Source organism: Engraulis encrasicolus, chromosome 2 (assembly GCF_034702125.1).
Source record: "Engraulis encrasicolus isolate BLACKSEA-1 chromosome 2, IST_EnEncr_1.0, whole genome shotgun sequence".
Classification (NCBI taxonomy): domain Eukaryota; kingdom Metazoa; phylum Chordata; class Actinopteri; order Clupeiformes; family Engraulidae; genus Engraulis; species Engraulis encrasicolus.
Window position 1 is genome coordinate 32,126,478 of NC_085858.1, and position 24,539 is coordinate 32,151,016.

General features: G+C 48.2%; 1 protein-coding gene across 5 annotated transcripts in view; it reads left to right on the forward strand.

The window, feature by feature from the left end:
* The window catches only part of tnrc18 (trinucleotide repeat containing 18), a 95,242-nt gene that overhangs the window by 49,684 nt on the left and 21,019 nt on the right, over window positions 1–24,539 (forward strand). For 4 of the 5 annotated variants that reach the window (XM_063186531.1, XM_063186515.1, XM_063186541.1 and 1 more), the window contains exons 11-21: window positions 1,796–2,989; window positions 5,137–5,282; window positions 6,343–6,476; window positions 7,595–7,786; window positions 8,811–8,985; window positions 9,363–9,804; window positions 10,467–10,778; window positions 15,666–15,935; window positions 19,245–19,699; window positions 20,768–20,938; window positions 22,999–23,158. In XM_063186531.1, coding sequence (XP_063042601.1) covers window positions 1,796–2,989; window positions 5,137–5,282; window positions 6,343–6,476; window positions 7,595–7,786; window positions 8,811–8,985; window positions 9,363–9,804; window positions 10,467–10,778; window positions 15,666–15,935; window positions 19,245–19,699; window positions 20,768–20,938; window positions 22,999–23,158 — 3,651 coding nt within the window. The remainder of the gene's footprint in view (window positions 1–1,795; window positions 2,990–5,136; window positions 5,283–6,342; window positions 6,477–7,594; window positions 7,787–8,810; window positions 8,986–9,362; window positions 9,805–10,466; window positions 10,779–15,665; window positions 15,936–19,244; window positions 19,700–20,767; window positions 20,939–22,998; window positions 23,159–24,539) is intronic. The other variant, XM_063186536.1, reaches the window with a different exon arrangement.

Below are 24,539 nucleotides of genomic sequence, written 5' to 3' on the forward strand. Positions count from 1 at the left end.
CCAGTAGGTTTTCTTATCCTTTCTCTCACATCGGTTTCTCTTCTGACTGTTCCATATTTTTGTCGTCATTGCTTCCGTCTCGCCCGCATGTCCATGTCTGCAGTCAATGAACACAAGCTCCCACACAGTCATGCATATCATATGCAAGTATTTCTATAATGTGCAGTTTTGGTCTTTGAGTTGTCGTCAGCCCTTCTGTCCTGCACGTCACAATTTCTGCTGCTGTACTGTAGTAATCTTTCTTCTTCGCACCTACCTTTGTAAATGTAATCATTTCTGGGGCCTGAAGCAATGGCTGATGGCCATTCTAAAATCTCAGTGTACGGATGAGATAACTGTAGGTCAAACTTGTTTTGATTCCCAAACCTAAGCAATGAAATAATGTAGATGGAAACATAGGCTAGTAGCCTTCATAAGGAGTTCAGTATTCAGACTTGTGCATATTGACTCTGCTTGTTGTTAACATTGAAAGGGATTGTGACGTGCAAGTGATCTACAATGTTTCTGAAAGTTTAAGTGATCTATAATTAATAGTGTGCGTACTGCCACCTTGAAGCTGTATTGATGACCCAGCCTGATTTGTAGTCTGTGCTTCTCGGAAGGAACTTTTAGGGTGGGCTAACTGCCGGGAAGAACCCAAGAGCTCTCTGTGTGTGTGTGTGTGCATGCCTGTGTGTGTGACTCATTGCGCATCAAAGTGCATGATGGATGCATATGTTTTGCACACGTGCCGCTTTTTAATTAACAATTGATATAAATCTGCATAGGGCTTGTAATTAAATCCATGCTGCAGATCAAAATAGTGTCCCCTCCTTGTTTTTTGCGCCTCCCGTTATTGATCCCCTGGTAGCGGGGTTTGAGCAGCGTGTCGGTGGGCTAGGGGACTTTGGGATTGGTAAGGGACAGGAGGACGGCAGGCGTGGGAGCCTTTTAGATGCCCATTCTTCATGTCAGGGGCGTGCTGTGCTGCGCTGTGCCGCGCTGTGCTGGGCAGGGTTGCCTTAATGAGTAGTCTGCAAATAGCCTCCACATCTGGGACTACCAGCTGCCACTTTGCTTGCGAGGATAGAGACTTCTCACCAAAGCAGCACACTTGTCTCTTTTTCTCTCACACCCGTCTCTGTGTGAGTGTGGGTGTGTGTATGTGTGTATATTATAAAACGGTTTTTAAAAAAAAACAAAAAACGATACCATGGTATTGTGCTGTCTCAATAGAGATGAATGTCTACCTGCGATCTTTTTTCTTTTTCTTTTTCTTTTTTCCTTGAAGCATATGTCTCTGCAAGGTCTCTTTAAAGTGAATGTGCTAAAACAATTGGTGTGTGTGTGTCTGCGTGCGTGCGTGTTCCGAGTGGCTTTTGGGAAGCCTCATCGGAGGGCCACTCGGCTCATGAAACTTTCATGGCGCCTCCGTCCTGTAGAGCACATGGCCGATTAATCACTTTGTCACTCTTGTCACAGGGAACTAAGCTCTCGGCCGTTCACCTCTTTGCATAAGCACTCCACAAGCCTTGCTGACATTCGGCCTTCCTTTCTTGCTTCCTTTCTTTATTTCTCTCCGACGTTTGCCGTCTCTAATTTATTATCATTCAGCCCCTTCCGTCATCCTCTGTTTCTTACTTCCCTTCTTTACTCTCTTTTTGACTCTCTCTTGTCGTACCTTATTTATTATTGTTTGACTACCTCCTTCCTCCTCTCGTTCTTATTTTTTTTTCAGACGTTCATGCTATTTCTAATAAATATTTATTATACTGTAATATAACCTTTTCCTTCCTGGCTCCATTCTCTCCTCCAGAGCTTCCTCCAGGCTACCCATACCCACCACTCGCGGCTCCGTTTGCCGGCCACTACCCCTACCTCCTCCAGCCGGCCGCGGCCGCAGACGCCGATGGCCTGGCTCCGGACGTGCCGCTCTCCGCCGAGACCTCGGAACACCTGGCTGTCTCCTCTGCATCCTCCTCCTCCTCCTCCGCGGACGTCAAGCCCCGACACCTGTGCTCACCTGTGCTGGTGGAGCCACTCCAAGCCTCCAGGGACGCGGCGGAAGTGGGGCTGGTGGAGATGCGGGGGGCCTCCCCAAAACAGGAGCCCAAGCTGGAGGACTGCAAGGAGGCCCTGAGCCAGGAAGCTCTTGCTCCTCTCCGCCATTCCGCTGTGGCTACATCCGCTGTCTGCGCGGAGGACAACCACCACCATGGCTCACCCGGTCTGGAGGGCCAGGAGCAATCCACTGCATCAGGGCTGCCCAGGCTGGTGGACCGCATGGAGGATGGTGCTGCAGCCATCAAGGTGGAGATGTCGTCATCCTCCTCCTCTTTGTATAGCTGTGCCCAGCCGTACCCTGCCCCCGTCCGTGAGGGCCCGGTTGCGGAATGCCGGCCCAAAATGGAGGTTCCGGAGATGTTCATCAGTCGAGCTGAGCCGGCCTTCCAGCAGCAGCCTCCACCACTCCTGGCTCCCCATGAGTCCTCCCAGCAGCAGCACCACCACCACCACCACCACCAGGAGGAGGTGCATCAGGAGTCGCTACATCCCTCTGAACAAGCTATTGTTGCCCCAGAGCAGCTCAGTCCATCTTACGAGCGGCGGGAACTCGCAACCATGTCCCCTTCTCCCGAGAACGAGCCCCCACAACGAGACAATCTGTTCCCCCTTCCCCAGCCTCTGTCTGTCACGCGCCCTTCCCCCCAGCCCCTCTCCCTGCAGCATCATCCACCACCACCACCCCTCCTCCCCCCTCCTCTCCCCGTCGCCCCCTCCGACCTCACCATCCTGCCCGAGGACCCCATGGCGGGCATGCTCGCCCTGGTGACTGCCAGCGAGCTGCCGCAGGCTGGCTCCCTGCCGCTGCCCGTGCCCGCTGAGCACGCCGCCTCTGCCAGTGCCACGGTAGTGTCCCCTCTGGAGTCTTCTGCCCTGGAGGGCATGGCCCTGCTCAGCCAGCTGGCAGAGATGGAGATGGAGAAGAGTCAGGATGGCGCCACGCAGTGTAAGTCCCCCCCCGTTGCCAACAGCGTAGTCAGCACTCTCATTACAGCAGAGGGAGTTTTTTTTTTTACTCCCACAGTTCAATTGCCTCTCGAATAGAATACGTCACGTGCCATTTACACCGAGTTGCTAGAATGGTTAGAAGCACTGTGAAAGTGCACTGTGTCTGTTCAATGCACCGTAGCTAATAAATATTGACGACGGCACACTTAATATTTTAGTGGGGGTGTAATGATTATATGAACTATAAATAGGCAGTTATGTAAAGGATGAATGTACAGTCCTCTATATAACTAGCCCAGACACCATGTATATGTTTCTCCTACGTATGTGTCGTCTCCGTAGCGGGTTTATTGCGCATGTATTGAGTCGAGTATACGTACTGGGAATCCAATAAGAGCATTTTCTGGTGTCGTGCACATGGTAGACACAGACGCACGTCTTTGGCTCCCGTGGTATTTGAGCAGGGAGAGCTATTGGAAAAAAGAGCAAATAGAAAGAGGTGAAAATTGAGTGTCCCTTCGAGACGCTGCTTGCCGCACGTCAGGTGAAGAGAATGTGAGCTGTATAACATTAGATGATTACTGCCTGAAGGAAAGAGGGAGTGTGTAAGGGAACAGGATGGAGCGAGACTGAGAGAGGGACACACACTCACACACACACACCCACACACACACACTCACACACTCACACACTCACACACACACACTCACACACCCACACTCACACTCAAACACACACACACACACTCAAACACACACACACACACACGCACACAGATAAATGGATAGAGCATTGCACCAGTCCGCTGCACTGTGATGAGCGTGCAGGTGTTGTGTCCTCATTGTGTTAGCAGCAGCCGGCGTGTAGCTCTTCCAGAAATAACACGATTTGACGAGAGTCTGTGCCCACTACACATCCTCTCTCTACTCTACTCGCCCCCACTCCTCAACCCTGTAGCCCTGTTTATTCGTTCCTCTTCTCTTTCTCTCTCCTCCCTTAACTTCGCTGATCTAGTTAAGTGTCTGAGAACCATATTTACGCCTGTGCCACACCACGCGGTGGGAGAGCCCGTAGCTTTGCTGGTGGCCTTCCAGTCACAACAGAGTGCGATTAGTGTTGTGTATTGATCCTTGTGTGTTTTGTCTCCGCTCTCCTTGCCTTGGTGAATCCTCTATATCAGTGTTTCCCAACCAGGGGTACGTGTACCACTAGGGGTACGCGAGCACACTGCAGGGGGTACTTGGAAAAATGTAATTTTAACAAATGCATGGAGCATTGTCACACTGCAATAGAAAAAGGGATGTAAAACATGAGTTAGGGGGTACTCATGGCACAATGAAAAGGCTTAGGGGGTACACGAGACAAAAAAGGTTGGGAAGCACTGCTCTATATCCTCCTAGCGTTCTCCACTATGCCTAGAATGTCCTTAGCACTGCACCATCCCCTGACTACTCTCCCCCACACACACGCTGTGCTTTTGCTACCATGGCTATTCTGCCCCAGCCCACAAGTGCAATGGGTTAGAAACAGGGCTATATACATTAACTTTTCAAATTTCATCAGTAGCCAATGTGGCTAGTATATGTTAAATCTTACTATCCACACATACTGTATACACCCCCTAGCAGTCAAACTGGCAAGTAAGTTTTCTTTGGTAGCAGCCAAACTGAGTTTTTACCAGCATTTGGCCGGTTGGCTGGTGTTAATGTAAGAGCCCTGGTTAGAAATGCATTAACATGACATGATTGGCCTAGCCGTGGACTAACGGTGAGGTGCTGGGCCGCTGTACCGGCAACGCCGGGTTCCATTCCCGCCCAGGTCATTTGCCATTTCCTTCCCCGACTCTCTCTCCCTGCTCGTTTCCTGTCCCTCTCTCGACTGTCCTCTCAATTAAAGGCATAAAAAGCCAACCAAAAAATCAACATGATCTGCAATTTGTGCGTCCCCACTTTCCCCTCATAGACATGAACTACTATGATTTAACTGTCTTTCTGCCATCTTGGTTTGTATTCCATATTGTGCGTTGTATCTCTGGGATGAGGTCATGTGATGTGGGTGACCAATGGGAGTGTGTTTGTGATCTGTGTGACCAATGGGAGTGTGTTTGTGATCTGGGTGACCAATGGCAGTGTGTTTGTGCTGCAGGTGTGGAGCTGTGTGCCATGGACAGCCTCCTGGAGGCCAGCAGGCAGGTGCTGTTGGAGGCCATCGAGAGCCAGTCCCACATCTGCCTCCCCAGAGAGCTCCACCCCGACAAGAAGTACAGCTGGAGACACAAGAAGGACGAGCCCGTAAGGCCTCTTTTTTACTTACTCTCACAGACGTTGTACACACACACACACACACACAGACACACACACACACACACAGATACAGGCGTACATGGGTCAAAGTCGGTTTTTGGGGGGGGGTCTCAGATGCCAGGTGGCGCAACGGCATCTAATGCCCATAAATGAATTAGTAATTTTGTTGGTTGTTATGCTGCAATGAATGTTTGTCTTAGATAGTCCACTAAACAAAAAAATCCATTCAATAGTGGCACTAGCTGTCGTTGCGCCACCCTGACTGCTGAAATGTAGTTTATCCACATAAACATGAAGACAGGCACACACACACACAGGCATTTTAAGCATAGATGTGCATACATTTACACTAAGACCTATATTTACACACACACACCGCCTCCAAGAAAGTCTCCTGCCATTGTATTGTTCCATTTGTTGATGCGTTTAAATGTCGTCCTTTTGAAGTTGTTTTCACCTTCAAGAGGCGACCGTGGTGATTTTAAAGTGCACAGAGGGGTTTTGTTATCGCTGAAAGCATGACTAAGCACATGGTAGGGAATGCACACGCTTCTGAGTGTGTGGGTTTTTATCTCAGAAAGGGCACTCGCAGAGGGAAGCTGCTGAACCCCGCCGAACTGAGTCATTGCACACATTTGTGAAAATGACTGGAACGGGCAATTTCCAGGGCTCTTTGCGGAGTCGCACTGTTGACTGCTCTTAGCAAGTGGGGACGTCTTCTTTATTTTAGGGTTGTTATTTTTTTTTTATTCCTCCGTGAAGGCAGAATGGTGCCTCTCAAATATAACAGTGGGATCTAAGAACCGACACGTCCTCACCTCCTGCTCGTGAGAAAATGGCTCATCATGTCTGCTTAGGTGCGCATGAAAGCAGGTGAATGTGCTAAGAACAAGTTGTTCCTAACAGCTGTATCTCTCTCTCTCTCTCTCTCTCTCTCTCTCTCTCTCTCTCTCTCTCTCTCTCTCTCTCTCTCTCTCTCTCTCTCTCTCTCTCTCTCTCTCTCTTTCTCTCTCTATCCCTCTCTCTTGCTGTCTCTCCCCTCCATTAGATGTTCTCCAAGGCATCTCTGGAGGCGATAGATGCTGTGGAGGTGGAGTACCGTATCCGCCTGGCGGAGCTGCAGCGCCGCTACAAGGATAAGCAGCGAGACCTGGGCAAGCTGCAGAGGTGGAAGGACAGCCAGTGAGTTGGGATTGCATTTGCATAATTATGTTTATAGCACCGTCCATACAATCATGCAGGTCAAAGTGCCGTAACCGTCTACAAAAACACAAAGGTTGGCAGATTTTGATCAAATCAGCAGAAGTAGGGGATGAGGCCCGTCTCATCTCCTCCCTTCTCCCTTCTCCCTTCTCCCTTCTCCCTTCTCCCTTCTCCCTTCTCCCTTCTCCCTTCTCCCTTCTTCCCTCTCCCATCCCCCAGCCCCAGTCTATCTCTCGAACCCCAAGCCATGCTCGTCTCTCATTTCCCACCTGGCCACAAGCTAAACATGCTGCAGAGATGGAGGGCCACTGAGTTGGCCCCACCTGTTTTCCCTCACCAAACACCCATATTATTGCCCCTCTACTGTGTGCCAACTGACCCAACAGCCCAGTATTGCACTACAAGGCCATATGCATTCACAGTCATCCCATTCGATTCCAGTCTGAGGCATTCATTCCTCAATGTCAATTTCTACAATGGATAATGTCTGCTTTCAAAGTGAAAGTCATTAAACCGAGTACATTTCTAACCGCAACCCCACCCCATCCCAGCCAATAGTAGTTTGCTTGAAAAAAACACCAATTCCCTTTTAAATGATTCTACTAAAACATGAATGTAGGTCAATATCAACTTCCAGCAGCTCCAAACCGTTCTCCTTTACGGTGGATAATGTCTTTGGTCATTGATTTTTTTTATACATTTTTTTTGCTGAAAAATGCTATTTCCCTCTCAAAGTATTATACAAAAATATTCATGTAAGTGAACCGTCAGAGAACATCTCCGGCTTGCTCCTTCAACACACCCTGACATGGGTGGTGTGTGAGACATGAATGTAGGTCAACTCCAATAGACAAACACCCGTGTTCCTTTACTTTGGTGTGGAATCCTGCCCTTACCTCTCCCTACACCTCCATCCATGGCTTAAGTGCCCTTGAGCAAGGCACCTTACCCCACCTTGCTCCACGCAGTATAACCAATAGCCTGTAATATCTATAAGTTGCTTTGGATAAAAAAAGCGCCAGCTACGTGTAATGTAATAATAATATTAATGAATTTGTTTGTGTGTGTGTGCGTGCGCGTGCGTTTTGGCATTGCAGGGAGAAGCATCAGCATCAGCACCACCACCACCAGCAGCATGTTCTCCAACAGCAGCATCAGCAGCATCAGGAGGAGAGCAGCAGGAGCATGGGCAGGCGGGGGCCCGGACGGCCGCGCAAGCGCAAACACGGCGGCCTCCTCGCCCTCTCACCGCCACACACCACCAGCAAAGCAGACGCCAAGTGTGCAAAGTGAGTGTACGATCTAAGGAGCAGGCTGGCCTGTGTTGCCACCGGTATAGTACAGAATTAGAAATACTTCAGTTATCTAGAAGGAAATACAAGATTGAATTCAAGGTTCAATAAGTTAGTTAGTTATCCCATGCTTACTCCCACGCAATGGGCAGCAATAGCATTTAAAATTACATGTTTGTGCATTACTACATACTCTGATAATACTATTTTTTAATAGTTGTGCAAACTCATAAGGCTGTGAAGAGTAAATGAGGTCATCATCGGCTCTGTTCTAATTGGATGGAAGCTTACTATGCTAGATTGCTCATCATGTTACACTTCTACATGGTTTACTCATGATTTATTCTGCTGAGAATGTAGAGGAAATTTGATGGGGGGGGGGGCAAGATCTCAAGATCTCAAGATCAACCCACACACATACTGATCAAAAAACCGTAGGTTGTTTTTGACGAACACATCCAAATGTTTATTTATTCATCAAGTACCAGGCGCAAATGAAGCGCATCACTCCCACGGTGCAGGGCAGAGGATAGAAAAGAGGAAGGGATGAGCACTTGACTTCCTGGTACTCCATCCAGAATCAGGTGGGGGAGCGAAAAAAGCCATCCAAGCTTTTGCAGCGGTAGCACTATTACACTTCACTTGCTCGTTGAGCTGGGCAAGTGGGATCATCAAAGACCACATCCCGACCTCGGGATGCCTGGATTGACAAAGTCAATTTGGAAAAAAGTGGGGAAAAAGCATCTAAATGCAGTGCTGCTTACAAGTGCTTTTTAAGCATTCTTATCTACCACAGACTTTTCTGTCTCTCTCATGTGCACATTCTCCCTCCCTCACTCGCTCTGTCTCACCCACCCTCCTTCCCCCATCTCTCCGTCTTCCTTAAGTCATGTATATCATACTTTGCCTGATACAGATCTGTGTTGTTGGACCATAAGGGGTGAAGTTAGAGGTGGGAGGGATTGAGAAGGAGTATATTGAGGGAACGCCGCTACTGCTAAACTCAATGCTAACTCTGCAGGATGGGCAGGACACTGCTGTACTCCGAGGACTCTGAGAGCGGCGAGGTTCTGAGGAAGCGGTTCCGGGGTTCCAGTCGAGACGAGGATGAGGAGTTGGATGTGGCAGCCATGAGGGGGAAGAGGAAGCACAAGAGCTGGAATGACCCTGAAGCCTCGTCCAGTTACTCCAGTGAGGTCAGTGCATGGCGCTTTTTAAAACATGTTGATTTTCTCGATGCAATCATATTTATTTGTATAGCATTATAAGCAGCAGAAATTCTCAAAGGATATTATTTGCGTGAAACCATGCTGTATATCATTCAGTCAAATATTGTCAGCTGAAGAAATATAGAGTATGTTGGGTTGTGTTCACATAGTGTTTGAAGATACCACTTGAAGATACCGCCATGAAATTCCTCTCTTCACCCTCAACCTCATCTTGCTTGTTTACCATTTCTGTTTTCTACTTCAGATCTTTCTCCCCGTACAGGAACATAGTTCAAGTTGTTCCCTCTTGATTTCCGTGTTTAATTTAATGGTTGTTCGTTGTTCTTTCTTCTTTCGCCAAACAGGTGCCTAAGAAGGCCCACAAAAAGGGCCGTGTGAGCGAACAGGAGCAGCTGGCCAGCAAGCTGGACAAGGCCTTGTCGCTCACTAAACTGGGTAAATTCCCCAAGTCCTCCTCCTGTAGGTTTACCGATAGCACTTCCTCAGGGAAGTCTAGGGCTAGTGGTGGTGGTGGTGGCGGCGGAGGTGGCGGCAGCGGTAGCAACAGCAGCAGCAGCAGGAGGCCCACGCTCACTGACAACGACCCCAGGGCTAAGGCCAGCAAATCAGGCCTGGCTAAAGACCTGGTCTACGGGCACAAGTCCTCCTCCTCGTCCAAGGGAGGTAAAAGCAAAACCACCAGCAGCAGCAGTAAGCTGAAAGCCTCCGATGCCACCCTCAAAGGAAGATCTCAGCGGAAGGTGTCTTACTCCCCGGCTCGCTCGGAAATCAGCAGCTACTCCAACAGTAAGTTCAAAATGGCGCCCAGAACATACGCATACACTTCAAACACACACACAAACAAACAAACACAGACCTGCCTGCCAAGTTGTCATGGAGATAAGGTCCCCATGTCCTAATGTTGAATTAGCCAGGAGCCATAAGTGACTCGCATGAGGATGATCAGCCATCTTGGCTCCTCATGTTGTAGGCCCTACTTTAATCTTTCAGCGAGTGCTTTGCATTCAAACGATGTCTTGAAGTCATTAGGATTTTATGTCGGCTCGCTCGTGCAGTAATAACAATGGCTGGTTCTGGGGAGATGGCATTGATTATCATATCCTCTGTGTTAATTGGACTCCTGGATGCTGTGTTCTCAGAGGGGGATGGGGGATGTGGACTGGCGTGGTAAGATGTAGGTCTTATTCTTACAAGGTTCCAGCCACAAAACTACCGGTTTTACTGGATATCTGAATGGAGTACTGGGCATTCTCTCTCACTGTGGCAGAATGTACATTTTTGGAACCACATCTTCAAGGATGGTTGACTTATGAATGTGTTCTGGTAAATATGCAGTTGAATTTGCAACATTTTAGTTCATCGCCTAAATCCGGATCGAAAATGCGTCTTTTAATTTGACCTTCAAGAAAACATTTCCCGAAGCTAAAATACACCCACCTCTGTTGCAGACACCGACTCAGAAGAGGAGAACTCTGTGAAGGAGGCCTGGCCTCCACGCCACCACCACCACCACCACCTCCTCGGTCGAGCCGGCGGCAGCAGCAGCACGTCCTCCCGGCCCTCCATCCCCTCCATGTCCAGCAGCACTCCGTCCAAGAAGAAAAAGAAGAAGCATTCGTCGTCGTTTTCGTCAAAGAGGGCCTGTGCCTCCCCGGCCACCCTCCGCGCCAAACAAGCGGCCAAAGACCGGAAACACAAGCACTTTGCCATGCTGCTTCAGGAGGCCGGAGTCAGCTCCTCCGAGGACTCGTTCGATCAAGGTTACTGAACCAACCGAAACACGCGCAAAACAAAACTAGACAACCGAATGATAACAGAGACAGAGAAAGAGAAAGAATAAAGTCGTAAAACACTATGCACAGAATTAGAGATATTTGGCAGCTATCCTCATAAATCTCTGATTTATTGCTTGTTTTTTTGTTTTTGTTTTTCCTGGCTGAAGCCATCAGTGATGGCTCTGCTGTTGTGTGTCTAGAGAGGGATCCTTTAGCTCCATCCAGGCAGCTCAGTCTTCCACAATCCCTGTTTTTATGCTTGTACATAATATTTTATTGGCTCTTGTTAGAGTCCCTGCTATTTTTTTAAAGCATTGAGTTCTTTTAAAATCACTCTTCGTTTGTTATACATATAATTATTATATATATATATAATTATGTCTGGCGTTCCCAAGACATAATTGGCATTGTGATTGGGACAAACGTGTGGCTTTGTGAAAATTTTGTTTTTATCAATTGTATTGCAGTTTGGTAGCCATGCTTTATTAAACATGCTGATTTAATTTTTATTGAAAGCGAAAAAACAACTTGCTGTGGTCTTTGTCTCTCTTGCTGTCATTTCTATCTAGATTTTTAGGCTGAAGCACTTCACACATTTGCTACCACAATTCTCTGTTATTCAAGTATCCCCATTGCTAAAGCTGGTCTTCACATTTACTATGATTGGGAATAAAAGGCTTGTGTGATCCGTTACGTACCAAAATGCACAGAGATTTGAAATGTCTGTAATTGAAGGACCACATTTTAGGCAATTCTAGCGGTTTATCGTAATATACTTATTTGTTTTTTATGGGAAAAACTGAATTGAAAAGGCATTTTTGCATTTTGGTCTGGCAGAATATCTAAACTCTGTTTTTCACAGCCAATTTATGTGCTATAAAAACCCATTTCTGATGCGTTTCACTCTCAATGATATCTCTATTACCTAGTCTTTTATTCACACTAGAACACATTCGTTGCCACACACATTATTGTTAGGAACACATTACCTTCAGTGTATTAAAAGGAGAATACACACTTATGTGAGAAGACCAGCTGGGATATTTGGAAAGCAGGGCCGCTTACTAAATAAACCACCCCCAACAATGAATAACCTAGCTCCTCTAGACTGCTCGCTTTCTCCCCTCCCCCGCAGCTGCTTGGCCACACCCCCACTTCTGACCTTTGCCCCATGACCCCCTCCTGACCCCACCCCTTACCCCTTACCCCCCCAACCCCACCCTTCTTCTCCTACCCATGATGCTTTTGAATGTCTCTCGGTCTCTGTGCATTTGCTTGTCCTGCTGCAACCTGTCAAACAGACGTCTAAAGCGCTTGGCTGGGACTAGGGCAGCCAACGTGAGCTCAGTATCTCCCCTCCCCATGTCACCTGAGCCATGGGCACTGTTCTGTAAGTAGGACATCAACCCTCCTATTTCTCTATTTTGTTGTTTTGACTTCTGAATTGATTAATCTGCTGTTGATTTGTCTACCAATATTTTTTTTCAACCAATTTGTCCTGATATTCTGTTGCAGAGACTAAACTTCAATAACCAATACAACAGTTTGGAATGTCATTGATTTTTTTGTTTGGGTGTTTGTTTTGGCTTGTTTGTTTTTTTCCAGTTGAATCTTACAAAATGAATGCCATTTTTGTGGCATTTCAGTCGCCCAGAAAGAGCCATGGTTATGTCCTCGCTTTGCGGTATTGAAAGCATGTAAAAAAGGGCTGTTGATATTTGTAACGGCAGTTGTGTATTTTTATGAAAACACTGAAATGCTTTATGTTAGTAGATTTTCCTTGGAATTTGATGCATGGTTGAGCTCTGTCAGATCCTGACATTTCTGATGGGATTTCTGTTGCTATTCGTATTCACTGTAAATGACATTCACAGCCGTTTTAAGATTTTGGGATTTTTTTTTTTGGATGACGGAACATATTTCATATAGTTGACAGTTAACAGTCTGGATGATGGCATTTGCCACTTCATCATGCTGATGCTAGAAGCTGATGCTGCTGGAGTGCGTGGAGTGTGTGTGTTTGGTGTTTCTAGCTTTGGTTAGTCCTCTTCTGCAAAGGTAGGCATATAAAGAGGGCAGACCCCCGTGGGGCACGCTGCTGTCTGCCGTTAGCTTTCCTGCCATCGTGATGTAGTGTCATGGGACTCCACAACAAGAGACCTTGCTCGCTTTATGCTGCTGCCATTTTGCTTGTCAGATTCTAGCATTTCAGTCTCTCCGGTTCTGGCATTTATGGAGATGTGATCGATGTAGCAAATCACTAAATAATTGAAACCAGAGGGGTTTATAAAATGGGGATTTCTCTAGGCACAAGTCTGTGGCCCGCTCACTGCTGTTATATAAGCGCTTTTGGTGGTGAATACCAAGTGTGTTTGCTCAAAACTCAATAGATTGACAAGATTTACCGAGCAAATTTAGAATTCGTTTACATCCATTAATAGCCAGAGTATGTCTGGAATGTCTGGACTCTCCTTGTCAGTAATGATTATTATGAGTACTGCAGTGCCAGTGCTGGGCCTTGGCGCTTGTGTAGAGGTGTGAGACGGTGAGGCGATAGTGTAGTATTGTCCTGTATGAGTAGTAAAATTAATGGAAGGTGGAAAACCATCGACACTAAATGGATAATATTCAAGTCAATGTTGAAAAGTTAACGTGATGTGGTGTTAGTTCCGGTCTGATGGAAGGGTTTTAAAGCAGTGTAGAAATTCGTCATAGCCTGAGGAGATGTGTGTGTGCTCGTGTTCGAGTTTTGATGGACTGTGAGGGAAGGTTGACTGTCTTGCCATGTTGACTTAGCTGAGGGTGTAAAGAAAAATGAGGCTGTGCTATCCATATACAGTATACCAAGGTGCATAGTGTTGATGTTTTGCCAGCGCTCTGCAATTGAGTTGGTTGAGTTGTTCGTAGCTCTGTAAATATAGAGGACATAACCATGGCTGAGGAGGCCCAGGCTACCCTACTGGGGCCCCTGACGTCTGATCTCACTAAGGGCCCCCTGGGGCCACAGAGGCATCCCCCCCACACTGAGCCCGCTTTGTGTGCCTCCCCTCGCTTGCTTCAACCCCTCCACTTACCCGTGGTTGGTTTTTAATTTTTGTTTGTTTGTTTATTTGATCCTTTATACCTTAGCTTTGCTCTGTCGTCAGTCCCCCAACATGACTGCAGAGTGTAAACAAGACTGAATCAGTCGGGCCCGTGCCACAAGACTACAAAAGCTGAGCTCTTGCTCTACTTGTTTGCTTCAAAGCTTCATAATGTCTTATGTGTTAACCAGCTCACCACAGCTTCCTCAACCCTTAACTGCACTGCACTGCACTGCTAACATCCTGTCTCTGTCCTCGTCTTAACCACCGTGTCCCGCAGCTTCTCCACGAAAGCAAAATGGGAGGGAGGAGAGTTTTTTTTGTTGGTGTTGCACTTTTTCCTGTTTTTTTTTTCCCCCACCTAACGGGTACCTACTGTCTTACATAGTCCTTGAGAGTCTGCTGTTGCGTTATATCAGTTGTATCAGTCGGACAAGCTTCTTGCTGAATGATGCGTTAATAAATAATGACAGCCTTAGTCAGGAACCGGGGCAGTTATGGGGGTGCTGCTGCTGCTGCTTTGGGCTTTTTGTATTTCCACATCTCTCCCCCTCTCAGTCACCCTTACTCTTTTCTTTTTCACTCTCTCCTCCTCCTCCTCCTCTCCCGTGTCTTCCCCTCCCTTCACTCTGCCTTCCTTTCACCACCTCTGCTCATTCAGCAGAATCGGGCACAAGCTAAGCTTTCTCACTTACTCGCTCCCGTTTGGTCTGACTTACAGGCAAAATCGTTTGCAATACCCTGCCGGCCCCCACCACACCCCATCTTAGTTTCAAGAAGGAAAAGGGATGGGGGGGAGGTGAAAGAGGTGTATGCTGAATTAAATTAAATCTCACATCCCTCTACCCTTTTCCTTTCCTTGGCCCATTTGCTTTTTTCCCCCAAAAAGCTCCTTGGCTTTTTAAAAAGCAGTATTGATGAGGAGCTGCCCACCCAGCCTGCCGTATCACCGCTGCTGCATGAAGCTGGGCTTTGTCCCCCTTCCAGTAGCCTTGGTTGGAGCAGTGGGTGGGCGCCGCGTATTTACATTGGAACCCTCCCTAATCCAGTCAGAGCCCAAGCACCCGCACCAGCACCAACCTCAGCTCCCGCCCCCCACCACTCATGTCCCACCCCCCACCACTTATGTCCGGCCCCCCACCACTCATGTCCCGGCCCCCCACCACTCGTGTCCCGGCCCCCCGCACCATTACCATCAGATTAGAGACAGCGGCTGATGAGTAAAGGAAGAGAAGGGATGGGAAACAGCAGAGACATACCGTAAGCCCACCTTCCCCAAGAGATGTCAGGATGATGAATGATGGGATTTTTTGGTATCCATGACTGCTGCAAAAGGGGTGTTTAGTTTCCCCTAAGCATCTTGGTTTCTTTTTTTTGGGGGGGGGGGGTGGGGGTGGGGTTTGGGTTTGGGTTGGGCGGCGGGAAGAGTTAGATTTTTTACACTTGCGTGCCAAAGAGTGTTCGGGCAGTGTGCATATGTTTGTTTATTTTTCTCCTTTTTAAAGCATGTATGTTCTTCAGCTTGAGAATGCACTTAGTAGCAGTAGTGCAGATGAGTCGCCTTGCTAAACTAACCACAGCAGAGTGGACTTCTCTACAACACTGATATATATCGCCATCCGTGCCGAAACCTGCATCTGAGAATTGGTGTCTATTAAGCCTTCCAAAAGTCAACATAATTCTAAGGGTGACACTGGGTGTGTTATGAAGCCCTACGTTTCAAAGGCCAAAACTGTAATCCTAACACGACTCTCCTGTCTCTTCCCCCTCTTTCCCTCCCCTCACACAGAGTACTTCACGGATGATTCCGAGGAAGAGGATGATGAAGACGTTGAGGACGACGATGATGACTATGAGGAAGATGACAAGTATGACTATGAGTTGGATGAGAGTGACGGGCCGTGTTCGTCCTCGTTCGAGGAGAGCGGCTTGGGGCTCCTGGCACGGTTTGCGGCCAGTGCCATCCCCAGCCCCATGGTGGTCAGCACACCGCTCTCCCTCATCCAGCTGGAAGCCAAGGACAAGGCCAAGAAGAAGCAGGAGAGGCAGGGGCTTCTGGGTAAGTGGAGGACCAAGGAGTTGTTGTTTAATAAATGGTAAATGGACTGCATTTATAATAGCGCCTTTACACTCCTTCGGGAACTCAAAGCGCTTTACATTGGTTGTTTGGTTGGTGCCAGGGGTGTTGCAGGGACCAACCACTTCTCCTGAGGACAGGGCCGGCGCCACGGGGGGGCATTGCAGGGCTTTGCCCCCCAAGCCAAGCTGCTGTGCCCCCCCTGGGCCTATTCACCTAAACATGCTGATATGGTCATTAATATGCAATAAATTAATATTTTTTTCTGAATACAGTAAATATAAAGTATAAGATAAAATGCCACCAGTGCTTAGCCACCATAGCCCTAATAAAGAAATAAATTAATAGGCTACACTATTTAGACATTGTCAGTAGACCTAAATGTGAAATAATAAGTGAACAGTGATCCCTTGAAATAATGGGATTGTCCCGTATTTAGAAACAAAAGTACTGTTCCTTATAGAGCTGAAACTGTGCCCACAATTTGGTTAAAATGCAGGAAGTTGCATCTAAGAAATACAACATTTTCTGGGGGAGGACCCACACACCCCCCGCCAAGGTCCCCCCCCATACTCCCATCAAATGCCCGTCCAATGACTTGGTTCTGCAGCCGGCTCTGCCTGAGGAGATGTATACAATTCTGTCCATGTTTGAATACAAAAAGGATATAAAGAGTACATAGATAGCAGTATTGCTGGTGATGGACCAAACAGATGAAAACGCAGAAGAAATGACAGTAGGTCAGTAGAACAGTAAGAGAGGGGTTTGACATAATTTGCCTAATTTATTGATGACTTCCCATATCGCATACCTCCCACTTTAAAAATCCCAACTACACTACTGGTTAGGTTGATGTGGATTGCGCTGTGATCTGTGAGTGTTTTACTGTGAAGGGTTTTTTTTAACGTCCATGCAAGGAAACGTACAACTCAACCCAGGGTGAGCACACTTGAGAGTGAAGGGGATTGTCTACTTTGATGTAGTGGGAAGCACATCTTCTTTTTATTTGCTCTGGTTATTATGTTGTGTTTGGAAAGCACAGTGAGTTTGTTGTGCATCTCCATGCATGGGAGAACATGTCATTGTCATTCATTCACTTGAGTTGTACATTGTGTGCGTGTGCGTGCGTGGGTGCGTGTGTGCGTCACACAGTCACTCTGTAGACGCTCTTTTCTCTATGATGCTGTATTTATTATGAGCTGTTATGTTGCAAAACGTCAGTGACCCAAAGTGCTGTTTTGCTTGATGTGTGTGTTTGATGTATAGACCATTTGGGATGGTGTCGGCTGCATAACGTTACTGCCAAATCTCTAGTGGGAGTGGAGTTGGTCCCTTTTGACACACTTGTCATTACCCCGCTCTCTGGTACACCTTCAGCAGTACTCTTGTGTGTGTGTCTGTGTGTGTTAGCGTGAGTGTGTGTGTTAGCGTGAGTGTGTGTGTGTGTTTGTGTTACCGCAAGTGTGTGTGTGTGTGTGTTAGCGCGCGTGTGTGTGTGTGTGTGTGTGTGTGTTAGCGCGTGTGTGTGTGTGTGAGAGAGAGAGAGGGAGAGTGAGTGTGTGAGTGAGAGGCAGCGATCGCAAGCCCACAAGATGGATACAGGGAGACGGGGATGAGCGAAGGGAGAGCGGAGGGGGAGAAAATTGAAAAGGTGCTTGGCGGATGAAAACACATTGTGCTGTGAATGGCCACTCGGTGGGAGCCTTATTGAATGTAGGCACACATCAGTTTCCCACCACCTGGAGACTGGAGTGTCATTACCCACCCCGACACATCTGTTTCCTGCGCACAGGGGTGTGTGCGTGTGTGTGTGTGGGGTTGTGTGTCCCGTGCAGCGACCCAGATCCTGCTGCTCTGTCAGCCATTGTCACATGACACACACACACACACACTCTCACTCACACGTACACACTATAGCACATATACACACACTCGCACTCACAATCAGGTGCACTCACAGTCAGCACGTCTACACACGAGCACTCCCACCCCAACTCCACTGGGCCATGGAGTCATGACTGAACAGCAGGGTGAGGGTGAGATCCAGGCATGGGGCATCTAGCTGCCATCAGGGTTCAGGTCTGGGCCCATGCAGTTGCACAGACAGCCAGTGCCTAGCTGGAGCACTATGGCCCAGTATTCTAGTGCAGTGGTTTTCAAAATGGGGGCCGGGGACCTCTGGGGAGCCGCAAGGGGGTGCTAGGGGGGGCTGTGGCAGGTTGGCATGAAAAGCATAACAAAACTAAACATTTCAATGTATTAAATAAGTAATGTGCACCAAAATCAACTAAAAAGCTTCGCAATATTCTCATTAGTTAACAACTGCATTATAATACTCTATTGCATCTCTGAGCATTTCTACTATTGTTGTTATTATCAGTAAGTTAGGCACTAACTAACAGACCTAGACTTTGGTTGTGAAAGGGGATGCACAGAAAAATAGTGACATGACCCATGTAACGGGGTGCCTTGGCTGGAATATACTGGCATATGGGGGGCCGTGCCATGGTCAAGTTTGGGAACCCCTGCGCTAGTGACCCAACCTCATCAGCCATACAGGACAACACAGCCCTGCACAGCACAACATCCACACAACACAACACAACACAACGCAGGCCTACCAATTAAAAGTGCTCCAGACCCCGGCAGTTCAAAGTGCATCCAAATAACATCAGTGCAGAATTCCACTCCACTCGGGCCATCTGGCTCCACTTAGGGGCTTTAAGTGCACATTACGGCGTGAGGCTTTCGGATTGGCCAATGGGGCGGATCTGCGCCGTAGAGGAACCCCGGTGGAGGCAGGGCGCTGTTTGGTCCCCGGTGGGCTGTAGGTGCACTCCTGCTGGGGTAGGGGAGGGTAGGGTAGGGTAGGGTGGGCTGAATGAGTAGGTACGCAGAAAAGCATGTGTAAATCCCCCGAGTGGGTTTCGTTGGGGTTTGTTCGTCTGTGGTTATGCGTGTGTGGGATTTTTTTCCTTTCCAGCAAGGCGTGTTTGTGCTTTTCTCTACAACTTGGTTTTCACCATAGTTTCAGTAGAGCTGTGATTTGGTCAAAACAGAGTTGGTAAAGTGAGTGTTTTGTTTATAATGCCCTGGCTGTTTGTGTGTGGTATGGGGTCTGTGGTTGTGTTTGGTGTGTGTATGTGTGTCTGGAGGCAGGCAGGCAATTCTTATCAACCAAAAAAAATCTTGGTGTTCACAATGCTCTCAGTAGAGTTATGTTTCTGGTCAAGCCCAAGTGAAGGGGATGAACTTAGAGTGTTTCCATCTAATCCACCCTCCTCCTCTTAGGCCCAGACTTCGACTTCACCGACTCGGAGAATGACGGAAAGATCCGGAAGAAGTTCCCGTCCCTGCTGCAAGGCAAGCGCTCTGCTCCGGAGCTCCCCCTGCTGCCCCCGGCCAGCGTGGCCCGCGAGGACTCGAGCGGCACCGGCATCCTCAGCAGCAGCAGCAAGCGCGGACGGAAGCCCAAGAAGGTCAAACCCGCGCGGGAGTTCAGCCTGGACCTGGGCAGCGGTGACGGCAGCGACGACGACCGCTGGATCCGCCGCCGCAGCGAGCGCATATTCCTGCACGACGCCGCCCTGGCCACGCCCGTCTCGCCTCCCGTCCTCACCAGCGCCAGTAACAAGCCTCCTGCTGCGCCACCATCCCTCGCCCCCAAAGCAGCCCGCACCCCCAAAGCCAGCCCGCAGAGCCCCAAGGAGATCACTAAGCCCAGAGAGATCAAGGAGCTCACTAAGGTATGAAGGAACATGTTTCTTCTCTTTTCTCTCTGGGTGGGTTGAGGCGCAAGACGTTTGGTTGCCTTAACCCACACAGAAAAGACCAGGAACAAGAGACAATCAGTCTCTTAGTTTTTGTACACTGCGCTGCCACAGGTGTTCAGTTCATATGACGTATGATAAAATGGAGTTTATTCTCAGTTTTTGCAAAGTATTTAGGTAAGACTGCCAGGATAAATACAGTTGTTTCACAGCACAAGTTGCTATATCACAGCATATAATATTCTGTTATGGTGCAACCTTAGTTGAATTTATTGTTAAGTATGGTCAATATTACAGTAGAAGTTGTTTTTTTGTCCTTAAGCTATGTGACAGAAGTCCATGTTGGCCATGATGTCTTTATTCACCTTGAAGGAATGACAAGCCCCCCTGTGCCCCCCACCCAGGTCCTTTTATCGACAGCCGTTATTTGAGTCACCTTTTATTTTTATTTATTTCATATTTATCTTAAGTGCTGGGTGAGGGGAGGAGGGGGGTAGTCAGCTTGAGTGCTTTTGCTAGCAACAGGCGCCTGAGTACATTTGTAGGACAAGGAGGCCGCCTGCTGCGTGTGTCATGTTGGTGGACACAAAGGGATGACTGGAGCTTGCCAGGCCTCAATTAGTGTTCAGACCGAGTTTGCCTCTCCTTTACCACACACACACACACACACACACACACACACACACACACACACACACACACACACACACACACACACATTCACCAGACCTCACACCTTTGTTGTTGTGCACCCTACATGAGAAGCCATTAAGGTCCATTTCCTCACATCACGCCACAGAAAACATCCGGGAGAGGAAAGAGGAGGTATAGAGGAGGAAAACAAGAATGAACGCAAGTGGAAGAGAACAAAATAAACGTCCTCTTTTCACAGGTGGCTTCACTAATAATCCTGTCTACGTTTTAAGCCTGGATGGGAAGTGAACCAAACTGATGTGAATTGACTTCCTGCTTTGTGTAGCTATTATGAAGTTGTTGTTGTTTTTGTTGTTATTAAAGTTATTGTTTATTGTTTGTCCCTCAAAGCAGAAGAAGAAGGGGAAGGAGAGCGCGAGTACGTGTGGAGTGGTGGCGTCCTCTGCTCCTCCGCAGCTGTGCGGAAGCTCACACATGGACACCACCGGCAACAACAACAGCAACACTCCCACTCCCCTCAGCCCCAGCCGCAAGGCCAAGGTCAAGCCCAAACCCAGAGAGGTAACTACGGCAACCCCCTCCTCTCCCTCCATAACTATCTGCCTCTCTCCCACCGCCCCTCCTCTTTCGTCTCTTTCTCTTCCTCCTCCCCTCCTCTATCTCTCTCTCTCTTCCTCCTCCCATCTCCCCTCGCTGCAGGCATTAAAACACTTATCTCTATGCGCCCACCGCCCCGCCTGCTCTCTCTCTCTCTCTCTCTCTCTCTCTCGCTCTCTCGCTCTCTCTCTCTCTCTCTCTCTCTCTCTCTCTCTCTCTCTCTCGCTCGCTCGCTCGCTCGCGCGCGCGCGCTCCCGCCCCCCTCTAGCAGGGCCTTAAGTGCATAAATAGTGCATCGCAATTCCGTAAGGGGAGGGTGGCGTTCCCAGTAATATGTTTTTATGGCACCAGAGCCACCGCCCTGCCCAGGCGATAAATATTTTAAGGGCTGCACCTAGCTGCCATTTTGTGAGGCTATTCATTCGGGGAAGGGTTGGGGGGCCCCGTGTGTGTGTATGCGTACACGCGCAGACCTGGGTGCTCCTAGAGACGTCTGAGAAGGCATTAGAATAATGTTACCTGGCAGTTCTCAGAATCTTCAAAGCCATCCACCACACACACACACACACACACACACACACACACACACACACACACACACACACACACACACACACACACACACACACACACACACACACACACACACACACACACACACACACACACACACACACACACACACACACACACACAGCCCACCCCACCCCCACCCCCACCAGTGACCCCCCAACCTTTCCCCCCATCTCAACCTCAATCTGGGCATCACAGGTCTGCTCGGAATACCACACCATCCTGATTAAGGAAACAGTAGTCAGGGGAGACAGGAGAGGGTGTGCGTGTGTGTGAGGTTTGGATTGGACGACATGTGTGTTAGAGAGAGCTTTGGATCGGACATGGGGTGTGGGTGCGTGTTTGTGTGTGCGCGAGGAGGTGGGGGGCTGTGGCGCCTAATTAGTCACCCGTACCCAGCGGTGGGGGTGGGGGGGAGTACAATTAGCTAAAGGACATCTCCATCCAACCCCTCCCGTCTCTCACCATCTCACTCCATACACCCGCCCACCCCCTCTCTCACCTCGCCTCTCTCAAGGCGCATTCATTTAGTGAATTAATTCATTCATTTATTTGTTTGTTTCTTTTCCATGGCTCTTTAGCCACCTGGCCATTTATTATGCGTGGCAGAATGGAGCCAAGATGGTCTAATTTTAGTGCAAGCAGCAGCACGAAAATCACATGTTGTAATGATCCAAAAAGAGGCTGGTGTGCCTAGGTGCACCATGGGAGAGAATCAGTGAGGGGGGGGTGGGGGGGTGCTTTCCCTCGGGTCCTCTGCCATTTCATAGATGAATCTCTTGCTTTTGCACAGAAGGCCCTTCACGTCACTCATCTAAATAGGTTTCGCCCCAAATCAATTCTTGCCGCATAAGTGAGCACACATTTATTACACACACACACACACACACACACACACACACACACACACACACACACACACACACACTACGCACACACACACCAGTTAATCCTGGGAGTGGCATCCTGGGTAAATAGCATGGTGTGTATACTGTGTGTGCAGTGTATGCGTGTCTGCGTTTATATCCTACATATTTGTGTGAGTGTGTATCGTCGGGCACGCTTTTTGAAAATATATATTTTTGGTCTTTTAGACTTCATTAGTGACAAGACAGTTGAGAGGGGGACAGGAAAAGAGTGGGGAGAGACACACCGGGAAGGGTTGGTAAATAGCCCGTGCCAGAATTGAACCCGGGTCGCCGGCATAGCAGCCCAGTGCCCTACCGTTACAGCCACAGTAGGGCCTGTATTGTGCACCTTTATGTGTGTTTGTGTGTATTTCTGCAATTGTGTGTGTGTGTGTGTTGGTGTTTACTTTTAGAGTGATGGTGCAGGTGTACTAACTAACGTGTACTGTGCTGTGCTTTGCTGTGTTGGTGTTTACTTTTAGAGTGATCGTGCTGGTGTACTAACTAACGTGTGCTGTGCTGTGCTGTGTTTGTCCCTGGCAGGTGCGCTGTGGTAGTAAGGGCGGTGCTGTCAGCAGGCTGATGGAGAGCATGGCGGCCGACGAGGACTTTGAGCCCAACCAGGACTGCAGCTTCTCGGAGGACGAGAACACCTCCGTCAGCAACGGCAACAACACGCCGCCCGAGAGGCCCCAAACACCTGGTGAGGCCGCCCGCCACACGCACACGCACACACACACACACCTGCTCGGTCTCGCTTTCTCACACACACACTTACAAACATGCACACATTACAAACACACACACACACACACACACACACACACACACACACACACACACACACACACACACACACACACACACACACACACACATATTTGCATTTGCACACACACACACACACACTCACACACACATTCACATTCACAGCTAGTCCATAATTGTGACAGAATCCTGCAGCCACATGTGGCAATGCACAAATATAACCCAGCACAAATCAAAACCTCCAGCCCGTAGCTGAGGAGGTGGTGGTACTGAGAAGCCTCAACAGGCTCAGCCTACATTCAGAGGTGTGCAGTTGCATAACTTTTATGCACTTAAGACACACATTCATAATACAGACACATGGCTTATAATATACACACTTAACTCTCTTTTGCAGGCACGAACACTCACTCATTCACTCACTCATACACACACATACATACTGAGAGAGCTATCAGCCAGAAATTGCAGCTGCTTTGTAAGTTTCCTCTCGTTGTCTGAGCCCATAATACCTTTTGATGGCTAAATTAGTCTCCATTTTCCCCCCTTTCGCTCATGCCAATAAATCACATTCTTCTGCGGTGACGCAGGAAGCGCCAGCACTCTCACCCCCTCGGCTTATCTTAATCTCACCCCCTTTTTTTATTCCAAATAAGAAAAAAAGGAGAAAAGTGGAGATTTGTTTGACACTGATTACATCCATATGTAGGGGTGAATGGCATGGCTCGGCTCCCTCTATAGACTCTCGATGCCTAGTACAATCGTGCATTTTCCAGACTTGATTTTCAATGATTGCGGTGTGCGCTATATGCTGTACAGTATGTGCTGTGAGATATACTAACTATTGTATAGTTAACTGCATAGAAAGTGGAAGATGGGATTTATTCAGCTTACATTCTCTAAATACCGTCTCAGGTGAAGACATTGTCAGGTTGACCTTGAATTGTAGCTATTGTGAGCCGATGATAATGACGCCAATCGCATCAGTGGTGTCAGTAGCATCCAGGACCTTTTAAAGAAGAAGTGATAGTTGAGAAGAATCTCATTTCTTGAGGTAATGTTCTTAGTGTGTTGTCAGCCATCCATCCCAGTATAGAGGTAGATGGAGAGGGGGAGACAATAACGTATGGCAGCAGTGTGTCTTTATTGAATGTCTCTTTGAATCTCTTTTTAAATGTCTTTTCTAAAATGTTTTCTCTCTTGTAACAGTTTGAGTTCCCCTGTGCAGCTTCACTAAAATCTCTCTCTCTCTCTCTCTCTCTCTCTCTCTCTCTCTCTCTCTCTCTCTTTCTCTTTCTCTTTCTCTTTCTCTTTCT